At 35.2% G+C, this 13,518-nt stretch overlaps 1 protein-coding gene and 1 pseudogene across 2 annotated transcripts; one reads left to right on the forward strand and one right to left on the reverse strand.

Moving 5' to 3' along the window:
• Positions 1-2,392: 2,392 nt before the first annotated feature.
• On the forward strand, positions 2,393-5,861 carry LOC114751983 (TIP41-like protein). Of its 2 annotated transcripts, XM_028940691.1 has the most exons (8): positions 2,395-2,670; positions 3,077-3,262; positions 3,554-3,644; positions 3,958-4,065; positions 4,702-4,761; positions 4,862-4,903; positions 5,075-5,200; positions 5,609-5,861. In XM_028940691.1, the coding sequence occupies exons 1-8, from the start codon at positions 2,528-2,530 to the stop codon at positions 5,711-5,713; spliced, it is 861 nt and encodes a 286-aa protein (XP_028796524.1). In that variant the 5' UTR covers positions 2,395-2,527; the 3' UTR covers positions 5,714-5,861. The 2 variants fall into 2 exon arrangements, with proteins under 2 accessions (XP_028796525.1, XP_028796524.1); XM_028940692.1 differs by lacking the exon at positions 4,862-4,903 and having other exon boundaries at positions 2,393-2,670.
• A 1,630-nt stretch (positions 5,862-7,491) lies between these two features.
• On the reverse strand, positions 7,492-8,031 carry LOC114751980 (zinc finger protein 1-like; annotated as a pseudogene).
• Between the last annotated feature and the right edge of the window lie 5,487 nt (positions 8,032-13,518).

Raw genomic sequence — 13,518 nt, forward strand, 5'->3', positions numbered from 1 at the left:
TTGGCAAAAAAAAAAAAACTGTCATGAGCCATAACATTATAATTTAAATTATGTTAAATTTACATTTTTCCCTTGACCAAAAAAATAAGGGTAATGTAATATCTAGCGTCATGAATTTATTTTTTTTAAGTATTTTTAGCACAATTATCTTATAGTACACCAACATTTTGATGTTATTTTTCTAATATATATAGCACCTGATGCATTATGAATAAGATTAGAGTGTTAAGAATATAAAAAAGAATAAGATAAAATATTAGATTCTCTAAAAATATTGGATGTACTTGGTTGGTGCTAGATTCTACCTTTTTGTTTGGTATAAGGGAAATGGAGTGGAGGGAAGGGGAGGGAAAGGAAAAATTTAATGAGTTCTATTTAAAAAATTAGAGAAGTGGAGTTTTAAAATTTTAATTAAAAGAAGAAGTAATATAAAGAGAAAATTACACACAAATCCTAAGGAATATAATCTATTCATCTAAGATCCCTCAAAATTTCAGAATTAATAGCAGGTCTCAAGAGACTTTAGAGTATTATATTGTAATTGTAAAATAACATCACTATCTCTCAGGTTCCCAATTCATTATTTTCTTTGCCAATGCGATTGCAAACATCAACGGTGAGTATTAACAACATAAGGGAAAGCAGTTGACAATCTAGGTAGTGTCCACTAATAATTGACTTTATAGGATAACACAACCTTCACATAACACCAAATTATAACCAAATAGTATAATACAACAACTTTAACACTGAAGTGGGAAGCTTTTTGAAGGTATTAAGAACTTTAATTAAACCTAATAGAATTATAGCAGAATTTTAATACGGAGATTTATTGACAATCTCAACGATGAGTATTAACAATCTAAGGGGAGCTGTTGACAACCTAGACAGTATTTGTTGACAACTGATTTTATAGGATAATATAACCCCTATATAAGATCAAATTATAACTAAATAATATAACACAACAACTTTAACACTGAAATCATTTGTATGAAAACTTCATAGCAATACTGTACTTATATAGTGTTTGTCAAAGGGCCACCATATTGGCAAAAATTTATCTTTCTCCAATAACCAAATCCTTCAATTTTGTTGAATTCATTTTGAAAATGAATGTTGGCATCATTTGTGAACCACATGGCAATGATGGTGGGTCTTCACCCAACACATTGAGCGGAAACATGGACAATACATCTAAACTTTTAAATAAGTCTTGCATCCTGCATAATAAGACAAGTCATAGAGTTGTGAATGGCAACCTTCAACCGCTGAAATGACAACCTAAGCAGAACAATTGATAATAGACAATATTACTTTAAATTAAAATAACTAAATTTCACTTACACATGTTGTTCTTCTATTAGACCATCCCTTGTTGGCTGTGAATTTTCATCTACGATGTCTAAAAATATACACTCATCAAAGATTGCTGTAATTTACTATAAAGTTAGTTATCAACAAATACTGTCTAGGTTGTTAACAGCTTCCCCTTAGGTTGTTAATACTTGCTGTTGAGGTTGTCAATGGATCTTTGCATTAAAATTTTGTTGTGATCCTATTGAGTTTAGTTAAAGTTATTAATGCCTTAAAAAAACTTTCCATTTTAGTGTTAAAGTTGTTGTATTATACTATTTGGTTATAATTTGGTGTTATGTAGAGGTTGTGTTATCTTATAAAGTCAATTACCAGTGGACACTGCCTAGTTGTCAACAATTTCCCTTTGAGTTGTTAATACTCACCGTTGATGTTGTTAATGAAGGTGCCGTTGAAGACCCAATGCTTTCTGCGCAATGACGCGGTTAGGGGCGGGGAGAGATTTTAGGCCAATTGAGTGACAATGCCACAGCATGATTAGGGTGAGGGAGATAGCAAGACGGCAATGCACAGTTTGGGATAGGAAGAGACGTCAAGAGGCCCATTGTGACAAGGGGAGATAGCAGATGGCGAACCTATTGCAAGAGGGGAAGACGATGCAACAAGGAAGCGATTGCACCATAGGAAGTGACTATGAAGGGAGAGACGACACCAGGGAGTAACTGCGACGAGTACGAGAGACGCAACTGGTGGGAGAGGGAGCAGTTCGAACACAGGTTGAGGAGAGAGAGATTGTGTTTCAGCTTTGAATTGGATACTGCCTGGGTTGTTAACAGCTTCCGCTGGGTTGTTTTAATAAAGCTTGAGTTAAAAAATTAAAAATTTAGGTTAAGAGCTTTTAATTAATTTTTATTACTCTTTTGTATTAGGAAAAATTACACAGAAGTCTCAAGAAGTAGAATTTATTCATCTAAGATTCTACGAAATATCAGAATTAGCAACTGGTTCCAGATTTTCCCTCATACGAAACGGTCCCTTGTTACGAAAACAAATTAAAATTGCTCCTTTTACAAAGAGCCTGTGGGAGGTCTTCCGAGTCGTTTCACACGCGATCCCGTTCCGGCCCCAAATTTCGAATCAGTTGACCACAGAATCTCCATTCACTAGAGCGGCGCAGGGCGAAGTAATTCCGTGGTAAAACGAGGCCACGATGGAAGTGAAGGTCGAGGAGAATGACCTGAAAACCGCCGGTGCTGAGCTCCTAACTGGGGATGGTCGACGTGGTATTCGCATCCGCGGTTGGGAGATTGAGACTTTGAAACACTCTATACTCAAGTCCTCCACTGCTCAAGAGTACGCACTTTTGTTACTGTTAACCCTAGCTGACGTGCTTTCCAATTTTAGGAACTATTCCTTTTGCACCTGTGACTGAGTCATTGCATTCTGTTTTGTGCTTGCTTTGTGCTTTTCTTGTTTCTGGAGGCGTATTTCTTTTTTTAATTTAGTATTTTAACTAGAAATTGCTGCTTTCTCTGAGAGACGTAGAGAGACCCGGGAGTGGGAGCTCAAGGGTAAAGATTTTTACTATGTATACTGATGTTTTGTCAGTATTAGAATAGAACCAATCATGTTCTTTATCTCGAACTTACTATAAATTTCCTGGAATTTCAAGTTTCAATATTCCCATATGTCAAAACACTTCACTTGCCTGATCTTTGATCCTATAGTTTTTAATGAATTAATTTGATGCATTGTACAGATGGGAACAGAAACTTCAGACATCTCACTTGCCAGAAATGGTTTTTGGGGAAAATTCCTTGATTCTAAAACACGTAAAGAGTGGCACTAAACTTTATTTTAATGCATTTGATGCTCTATGTGGCTGGAAACAGGAAGCCCTGCCCCCAGTGGAAGTGCCAGCAGCTGCGAAGTGGAAGTTTAGAAGGTAACGAGATAAGTTATTTTGACAAAATTACCAACTTTTTTTTTTTTTGCTTTTCAAGTTTTCGAATATGTCCACTGCTAATTCCTTATATCGTTGAATTCTACAATCTTGTTACATTGGTTTCTTTCTTTCTCTGAGAGAATAAAAAGCTTATTAATTTTTTGATGCATTCACCACGTGAGGAACATAATATTGAGAAGTTTCTTTCAATTAAGTTGTTATCAATTTCTCTGTTTACCAGCAAATAGTTCTTGCTCTTTGTCTCACACTCTTTGGGAAAAAAAATTGCAGCAAACCCTCTCAGCAAGTAATACTAGATTATGACTATACATTTACAACTCCTTATTGTGGAAGTGGAACTATCGAGATTGATAAAGATAAGGTACGTGCTCCCTCTTTTTTCTTCATTTGTAGTGCAGGCAGCAGAATTGATTTTGGCTCTTGATAAATCTCGTCAGAAGGGACCAAGGAGTATACCAAACCTGCACTGAATCTGCCATACCAAACATCTAAGTTCTATTAAAGTTCTGTGTGCAAGTCATTACTCATTTGTAGAAGATGTTGTCTGTAGAATGAGTGTCTGCTAAATTGCTGCAGTTTGACCATAGTATTCAGGCACTTAATGCTGCTGTTAGAAATACTGTGAATAGTGGGCATCTGTTGATGATTTTAAGCCGTTTGAATTTTAATGGTAGGACGCAAGTGTTGCCGAGGAACAATGCAATCTCAAATGGGAAGACTGCGAGGAGAAGATTGATGTAGTTGCATTGGCATCAAAAGAACCTATACTATTTTATGATGAGGCGAGTAGTTATTTATTTAAATGACAATTGCACGGTGTGCACAAACCTATTCTATGCACAAATTAATTTGTGAACAAAGTGATTTTTTTTGGAGGTATTTAGGAAATTATGCTCCACTGGAAGAATGAAGAAGATCCATCTCCTTAGAAGGTTGATTATAGGGAACTGGAAGAGATTAGGAAATATTATTATTTTTAAATTAGGAATTAAAATTAAATATTGGAAATAGTATATTGACTATGATTAGAAATTAGTATTTTAATTTACTTCTGTTTATAGAAATTATGTTTGTGAAGTTATTGGGGCTCCATATAAAGCCCTCGCCTATTTTATTAAGGTACTCTTGGGGTAAAGAGGTAAATGTTGTTTAGAATTCGTACTTCTCTTCTTTGTGCTCTTATGCCCCACCTTCTGGTCCTTTTCCCCTGTGATTTCACTCTGCTCCCCCTCCTTTTCCCTTCTTCTGTTCTTTTATCAATTGACAACTCTGTGAGTTTTCTGGAAGAGTGAATTTAGTTATTGAAGTCTGATTTATGTTAGCCTATTCAAATATATGGAAATGAATTCATTCTTATGCTTCCCATCTTCCCTGATGGCATTTGCTTCCCATCACAAATTGATCCTCATTATGAACAGGTGATCCTATATGAGGATGAGCTAGCTGATAACGGAGTATCTCTTCTTACTGTAAAAGTGGTAATTATTCATCTTTTCTTCTGTTGGATATGGAGTACGTTTATTTCTATTAAGAATATCATCGGCAATGACTGATGATATGACTTTTCGGTTTGTATAGAGAGTCATGCCAAGTTCTTGGTTTCTTCTCTTGCGATTCTGGGTGAGCTACTCCCCCCTCATACATTATCATACTGTTGACCATATTAAAACACATTAACTGAAATTGCTCCACTATTCATGAGAAACTTGGTGATTTAATTAGAGATTTACTTACACCGTTTTCTTTTCTTTTAAAATTGTGATCCAATTGTTGATTTGTTCGTCTTAACAGCTAAGAGTTGATGGAGTGTTGATTAGACTGAGAGACACTCGCATGCATTGTATATTTGGTGGTGAAAATCCTGTTATACTTCGGGAGATGTGCTGGAGAGAATCTACGTTTGAAGCATTGTCTATGGTAAGTTTGTGCCATGCATTTACATGTCTTTCCGGAGTTTATTTACCACAAGGGTTTAACCTTAACACCTATGTGTAAAGATCATTTTGAAAACTGAAACTGCGGGTATTATATATTGTTTTTTAGGTGCATAACTGTATTGATCATGGATGCTAGTGCTATAGCAATTTCTGGCTGAATCTACATTTACATGAATGGTTTAATAACACTTGTCAACCTTACATAATTGGAATGGTTAAGATTCTTGATTATGCAGATATTATTGAATTTTGCTTGTTTCCTGCTATGAGAATTGAAAAACTGAAACTGATTGATTTCAGAGCTACGATTGAATTAGTGCATATCCATGTAATTTATTGTCGAATTTGTGTCTAAGTGCGCATTAACCTCTCTGATTAATTGGTGCAGAATGGACACCCTGTTGATTCTTCTGTCTATAGCGATCCTAGCGCCATCAGCATGAAGCTCCCTGTGGTCATGCACAAGACCCAAAAGTTAACCATTTCCGCTTAATCTGTAAGGTCGTAGATTCTCATTATGCAAAAAAGATTCAGTCTTATTCCTATCTTGTTCGTATTACAATTTATCTCCCCGGAGGAAAATGACAGGAGGGAACAAAAAGGGGGGGTTCGTTTCTGACTCTAGCTTTTTGTGAGGAACAGAATAAACATTTTGCAATGGCTGTTGAATCCATCAATTGCTTCGAAGAGCGGACAGGATGCGGGTTATGATATGGCGGGGACTCTTGGGCGTACCAGCTAAGGAAATAGCAGATAGCATGCTAATCTTGAAGCTTTCGGATACTTGTAATTTTTAAAGTTATTCTGAGGTCGTGACGTTAACAAATGGTTTTATTTGGAGAAAGGTACTGGAACTGAAAGTGATGACAATAATTGAACACTAATTGTTTTGTACCGTTTAAAGAGGAAAAAAAGTACAGCTTGAAGCGAGCAGGTCTATACTCCTTTGATTCTTCAGGATGAATTTTTAAGAGCTTCTTTGTCTGAAACTGTAAAGCTTCACATGTAATTGTGTAAATTTACGTCATCAGATAGAATGCATCATTTTCTCTCCCTCTCGCCGGTTTCGAACATGGAACCTCAAGTCAACAACCTGTGACTTACCATGAGGCCCAATGTGCCGGCAGAATGTATCATTTTCTACAGACAGCAGATAGCGCAATTATGTCGTTATTTTATTGAGCAGCTGGACCAACGAGCCTAATGTCTGTTTGAAATCATGTTTGCAAGTATTTATAAATGAGTTTGTAAATTGGGACAAAAGTTTTTTTTACATACTTATCTCGTGTAAAAATCACGATATTGTGGGAATGGAATGGTTTTGAGTACTTTTTTTTTTTTCATTGTTATTTTTTTTGGGCAACTTAATTCGGGAAACAATCTCGCTGCTCATGGAGGTAAGGTGCAGGTAAGATCGCATGTGTCTGTCCCTTGCCTATCAAGAGCCTCATGCGTTGCCCCCCCCCCCCTCTCATTGTCACACAACACGGTTTTTAGTATGTTTTTTTTTTTTCCTGAATGTTTTTTGACACGACTCATTCGCTGAATTCATTTAATTTTAATTAAGCTCACGGCGAGGGATGTCGTTTTATTTATGACGTACTCAATAATTATCAATAAAACTACTATTTTTATTGAAGCATAGAATATAATCAAGAAAATTGAGATACGATGACTTGGAAATAAACCAGACTTCCTATGTGCACTGAACATCAATAATAATTATGTCATTATCAATCACAAATGAACTAAGTCCTGTTTAGTACGGAGTATTGAAAATGAGAGTAAGAAATAAGATTGAGATTGAAAAAATATGTTTAAAGAGTGTCTAGCATAAGTGATTGCTTATTACTTGGGATTAGACAAATTTTATAGTGAGATTAGAAAATACTATGGGGATGTGGTATTTCTCAATCCCACTTACATGGGATTGCTTAATCACATGTAACAAGAAAATTATTCATACTAAACACTCTTTAAATGGTTTTTCTTAATCTCGATTCCAATCTTTATTTTTTATTTTTAATATTTCGTACCAAACATAACCTAAAACTAATGCCCCTCGTTTGGTCCCCCCCCCCCGGGGTGCTACAACCACAATAAACATCTCAGGTAATTTCAAAAAAAGCTATATAAACATTCGAACTCTAATTCTTGTAGCATGAATTTGCGGGCGAACCATCCTTTAAGATATTGGCTCTTCGAGTTCAAGCATCCTACCTCTGGGCTGCATGCTTAAAAAAAAATCTCTCAGAGAAACAAACTTCCATGACCAGTCCAATAATAATTAGTCTTCGTACTTCAGAGTCGCAGGTCCAAATCCAGCTTCATTGACTCTTTAGGTGGGTCGGCTTTTTGTTGGGGATCCAACCGAAAGCTTCTTCCAGGCCAGACCAATTTCCACTTGATCCTCATCGGCCGCGAAACAATTCTTCAATCCCATTCTATTTCCTCCTAAATGGTGAGCTTCTTCATGGAAGCTCGGTGTACTATTCTTGTTCCTCCTCCTCCTCTGCGGTAAGGCTTGTGCACTAGTGAATGGGGCTGAACTCCAAGTGATCGAAAGGAAAAACCCATCATCGTCATCATCTTCTGTGTCTGGCTATATCTTCTAGCAACTCCTCTCTCCCTCTTGTGTGCGTTCTGGTGTCCCCCCAAAGCCTGTGAACTATAGAACTTCCTCATGCAGAAGTTGCACGAGAAGATTTTCGCATTTGATGGAGATCTTGATCGTGATTCTGACAATTCTGATGTTGTTGAGAACTGTGTTCCCCCTAAACGCAGGTTCAACCATTCTCCTGCTTCTGGATTTCATCTTCGCTTGCTTCAATATTGTTCATTACTTCTCTTTCTAGTTCTACTTCCTTGTTGCCTCTTAAATCACCATCATCATCTTCCTGGATGAATATCATTCCCTTCCTCTCTTAGACTTCAGATTTGAATGAGAGATTGAATGGCTTGTGGGAATCTCGCTAGCAAGATATTGGATACATAGAAAACTAAGTGGAGGTGGTGTGATAGTGGGAGAAGTAAGAGTGGATTTTATTTCTTTTTTGTGTGAATTTTTTTAAAAATATTTTATGTCTATCTAATCTAAATCAGTGAGAGTGACCCCACTTGAAGTTGCTTGGTGCTTGAGAGAACAATGCTTATGTCATCTTCACAGTTGCTCTTGTCAAACTTAGGATTCCCCACTTCTGTATTTCTGATTTCTTTCCTTTTTCTCTCACTGCAAAACTCCAACCTTTAGTTAACTATCTTCCTAGTAAACTATAGGACAGGAATGCTAGGTTCACCTGCCAGCCCTGTGTCCTACTCTCTGCCTATCATGCAACAAAATATCTTTCCTTCCTTGGGTAGGGTATAAACCTATCATGTTATGTATATGCATGTCAATTTTAATTATACTCTAAGTAATAGCCCTGTATGTTGATATTGACTTCTCCAACTTCAATTTGTACTAGTAAGTTGGAATAAAAGTCACTTTTACAGATATTATTCAATCTTTTGCATATTGTAAAATAAATAAATATATAAATGCCTCTGAATGCAGGAGATAAACTTTTTTTGTATGGCGAATATGTTACATTTTGGTGAGCGGTAGGTTCACTGAATGATTTTAAATTATTTGTCAACTTGTTATTCCAAAACTGTGTATGAAAGTGGCTCCGTCTGGCTTCTGGGCCTTTGCTTTCCTTTCAATAAAAGGTGCCATTGTAAAGTTAGGCACTTGCAGATGCATATGTCGGCAAAATGACACAGTGCTTTGTTCAACTCTGAAAATAATAATAATAATAGTAATAATAATGCTAAGAAGAGAATATAATACACAGTAAGTTGCATGATGATCGATCTGCTTTTGGAAAATCTGTGTTGGGAGGTTCAAGAAGTGGTTCATAAGCTTCAAGATGTGGACACAAATGAGTTGTTTCTGAACTGTGTAATGTGATTGATTGGTTTGGCTTTTCATTGCTTTTTGGGAATGGGACCATGAATAGATTTTTTTCCTATAATGGTGATGCAAAGTAGAGGGTTTTTGGTGCCATTTAAAAAAAAAGTAGGGTTTTCTTTCCAGACAGTAAGTATCAATGGAGGTGTCTTCTTCCTGGGCTTCTTCAACTTTTTCAAACTGATAAAGCCCACTATATGTGTAATAATTCTAAAGACAAAAGTACATTCAACATTCAACATTCTAATAATATTTTTTAAATGTATTCAGTATCATTATTTTATTTTTATAGTACATCTAGAACTTTTATCTTATTTATAGTGCATTCAACATCCTAATTATTATGGTACTGAATGTAACTAAAAAGATATCATCTGTTTACTGGATACACATATAAAATAATTTAATTGCTAAATGCACAGATACCCTAATTCCATAAACTTGAATTCAAAAGAATAAAATTACTCATAGTCATACATTTTTGCATTAAAAAAGATTGGAGATTCAATTTTGTTTTTTTATATATATCTCGCATTTTATGCATTCAATTTGTGGTTGGAGAGATTTTAAATAATTAAAGTTTCTAAAATCAGATAGAGAACGAAACCATGTTGATGATTTAATTTTTTTTATTCTTTAGTTTTTAAATTACATTATACACAATTAAATTCTTTTTAATTAGAAGTACGAGTAGAATCATACTTAAACCTCTCATGTATAATGAAGTTCAAATGTTATTAAATCACAAAGTCGTGCATGCAAGTAATCTGTAATTTTAAAAGTTACATTTCTCACCATATTTCCACAAACTTTGAATAATTTTGTGATTTAAAAATTAAAACCTTTGTCCTTCATTTGATAATATATATAATTAGCTAATTAATTTTAATTAAAAATACAAAACTGGACTCCAAATGCAAACTGGAAAGTGAAACACACTGTCAGTAGTACAATGGCATATTGTTTGTTGTTGGTTCATGTCGTTGTCGATTGCCAGCATTTATCCATTGATTAGTTGCAATCTAATCACGCAAGTTAGCCCAATAATACTTTCTGTGATCCATAGCTGAGGTTTAAGTGGTCGTCAATTTTCTTTCATTAATTTAGGACCGACCCCTATTCATTCGAACGGAATAATTAGAAAGGAAAAGAGTTTGTGTCTTTTTAAGATTTGAAAATACTTCAAAAAATTTCGCATCTCAGCTGAGGTCTGCCACATCAATAGTTTGTTCCATTACACCTAACTTAGCGTGGCACGTTGCACAATTCAGACCACTAATTAGGTTACATTTTCTTTGTGGTCATCAGCAAAATATGCTCATCGCCATAATATTACACAAACACTTGACAATATCAAAAACAAGATGGATAACCAGCAGCTGGTTTTTGGTTTCAGCAGAGAGGGCCAAGCGTCCTTATGATGCCTGATACTTCTTCCGATCCTTAATATAAAGTAAGTTAACTAATTTAAATAGATTAACAAAGTTTGTTAAACTAGTTATTTGTAATAAATATGTATTGTCTTTTCTAGTATAATCTTACTAATCATGTATATTAGCTATAACTGTTATTTAATAAATCTTTAACATGTGTAACTACTACAAGGATTACTTTGAAAAAAAACAGATAAATTATGAGAGACAGAGTGATTGTGGTTTTATATTTAGGACTAAATTAAAAGTCAAACTAATTCTTATATTAAAGATAGGAGGTAGTATCTCAATCTATAACATTTGGGGAAAAAAAGAAAAGAAAAGAATTCAATACCTATATAGATATTCAGCCATAAAATGCAGTTTCCAACCTTGGTTTCCTGCTACTACATTGAATCTGAAATCTAGTTTTATTTACATTATGAACAATGCAGTTTCCTCTGTTGGATCCTGTTCAACAATGCACTGAACCCATAATCTAGTATAGGAGGATATGCTATGATTATCAAACCTTGTATATCTTCTCATACTCGGAATCCGATATTTAAAGCCAGTGGTTTTGTAGCTTGGTGTAGTGAGAATATTTCCCTTCAAGTGAGAGATTAGGGGTTCAATATGCTTATAACCTCAAGTCATGTCATTATTATCTGTGCTTCTAATTTAGAAGGAAAATGAATATGAATTAAATAAATGTAAAGCTTGGTAGATATGTGAAAATGTGGATGGAAGGTGGGGAAGGAAGGGATTTTCTTTCGTTTTCACAAATGAACCTCCCTCCTTATGCCATACACTTCTTCATGCCAGAGTTCTTGACTTTAGATCTCTAATTGGTTGTTGGAACATTTGCAAGATGTCTCGCTACCTCCTCACAAGACGCTGTTAAGCATATCGTCTATGATTCAACCACTCGGTCCAAATAGGGAAGTTGATGCTTCATGTTTCTAACGATGGAATTCTCTTATCAAATCTGCCCATAAGACGATTGGAGATCAGCAAGGGGTGAAAGGATCTTAATATAACTTTATTTCTCCTCCTTCGAGGTCCATTTGACCTCAGCAAGGAAAATGCTAATTCTTAGATCTGGACAAAAATTAGGATGTAAGGATCTTAACTTAATATAACTTCATTCCCCCTCCTTCAAGGTCCATTTGGTACGAAGAAAATTTTTAAGAAAATTTTTCAATTTAAAAAAAATTAAAAAAAAAAGATTAAAAGCCTTAATTAGTTTCTCTATTTTTTCTTTTTTACACTTTTTTCTTGTTAAAATATTAAGATCTCACTTCTTTAATTTTTTTAAAATTGAGCTCATTAAAATTTTACCTGGACAGGACGCAGGAATCTTTTTAAGTTCACTTAATATCATCCTTTCTGGCACGGCTTTGGCGGTAAAGTTCTTTATTCTAGGGGAAAAAATATAGTTCATTTACGTTAAATATCTGTTGTAGGACAAAAATAAACGTTACGTACGGTTGTTGGTCCAGTAAAACCTGACGCGAAACAGCTTCACACCAGTTCAACTCTTGAAGCATTTTCTCAGTGTTTAAAGGCAGGGATTGATCTCAATCATCCTGATGCTAAATTCCGATTCTATTAAATTCATTTTTTGGCGCTTATCGATGCCCTCAAGGAAGGGCTTGAATGTTAAACCTACAAATCTCAGAAATGGTCAGCTAACACCACTCTGAATTCTGTCGATCCCCATTTCATGCCCAAGAGCTTTTACAACGTACAAGTTCCTAGAGAGCAAGCGATGACGGATTAAATTTATTTCTAATAATATAATGAAACAAAAATACAGCAGTTACCCAAAACCATACAAAATATAATGCATAGATTAATCCGCTTGAAAACTATTGAAATTTGGAAGGAAATCCACCCTCCCCCGAGTCAGTAATAGCGTAACAGATGAGTGTCTTTGCACAGATTCTTCAATACTACCCTCTTTAACAACCCTTGATCTGCTTGAATGCAGCTTATGCCAATCTAACAGCACTCTCAGGTAACTGCAGAAACAAAGCAAAAATTTGGGATGAAGTGAACAAGAAGGGTCAATTAAGAAGAATCAGATTGTCAGGAAATGCCATTACACCAAGCATCAGATTCAGATAAATTGTCTCCAGCATCTTAAAAGAAATTTTCACAAATCATGACACTTAGCTGACGCGAGGCATTTATTACAGTGAAATCACTGTGATCAGGAATTTTTTGAATAACATTGTCAAGAACAAAACAATCACATCCAGCCAAGCACTTTAACTGGGGAGGAATGTATTGATTGAACGTGGAAGAAAGCAGCTTTCTTATAAGAGTTGGCATCTAGATTAGTTGAGAAAGAATATTTTAAAATCATTCATTCAAATGAAAAGGACTGGAGCATTTGACAGCCATTCCCTAGCTACATGAAGCTTCCAAATTTGACTTCTTAGTAAGACTTTCATGCATACGGTTAGCACAAAAATTCACATGTTTGAAGCTGGATGAAGGGGGCCATTTAAGAGTTTAACCATAGGAATCTGAGGGGATTTAGAACTTCACCTCAGGAATCAGGATCACACTGTGAAAGGAATTGAGTTAACCCATTATCAGTAGAAGTAGAATCGAAGGGTCATGCCAATCTCAAGGACGACTCTTAACAAACATTTCATTTTTTGTCAAAGTAGCAAATTTATTCATACAAAAGATTGGCAGTAAATTCTTAATCCAATATAAAACCACTTAGGAAAAAAAAAAAAAAAAAAAAACTAGACCTTTTTTTTCACGGTAGGGAGGCTCAAAATTTTGTTTCAAGAAACAAACTTCTTTTCTGGTTCTAAAAATCCAAAATTGTGAAAGAACTTACACAAAACATTCAAGTGAAACAGAGATGAACGAAAAAAGTAAAAGAAAAAGCAAAGGTTAGCCATATATACGAGCCTG

Source organism: Neltuma alba, unplaced genomic scaffold, assembly GCF_004799145.2.
Source record: "Neltuma alba isolate B1F8T4 unplaced genomic scaffold, ASM479914v2 tig00007194_pilon, whole genome shotgun sequence".
Classification (NCBI taxonomy): domain Eukaryota; kingdom Viridiplantae; phylum Streptophyta; class Magnoliopsida; order Fabales; family Fabaceae; genus Neltuma; species Neltuma alba.

Excerpts from the sequence above, each read along its gene's own strand:
- LOC114751983 (XM_028940691.1), top strand. The coding sequence starts at position 2,528 with ATGGAAGTGAAGGTCGAGGAGAATGACCTGAAAACCGCCGGTGCTGAG. Across the intron at positions 2,671-3,076 it reads AAGTCCTCCACTGCTCAAGA|ATGGGAACAGAAACTTCAGA; the intron begins GTACGCACTTTT and ends TGCATTGTACAG. Across the intron at positions 4,762-4,861 it reads CTCTTCTTACTGTAAAAGTG|AGAGTCATGCCAAGTTCTTG; the intron begins GTAATTATTCAT and ends CGGTTTGTATAG.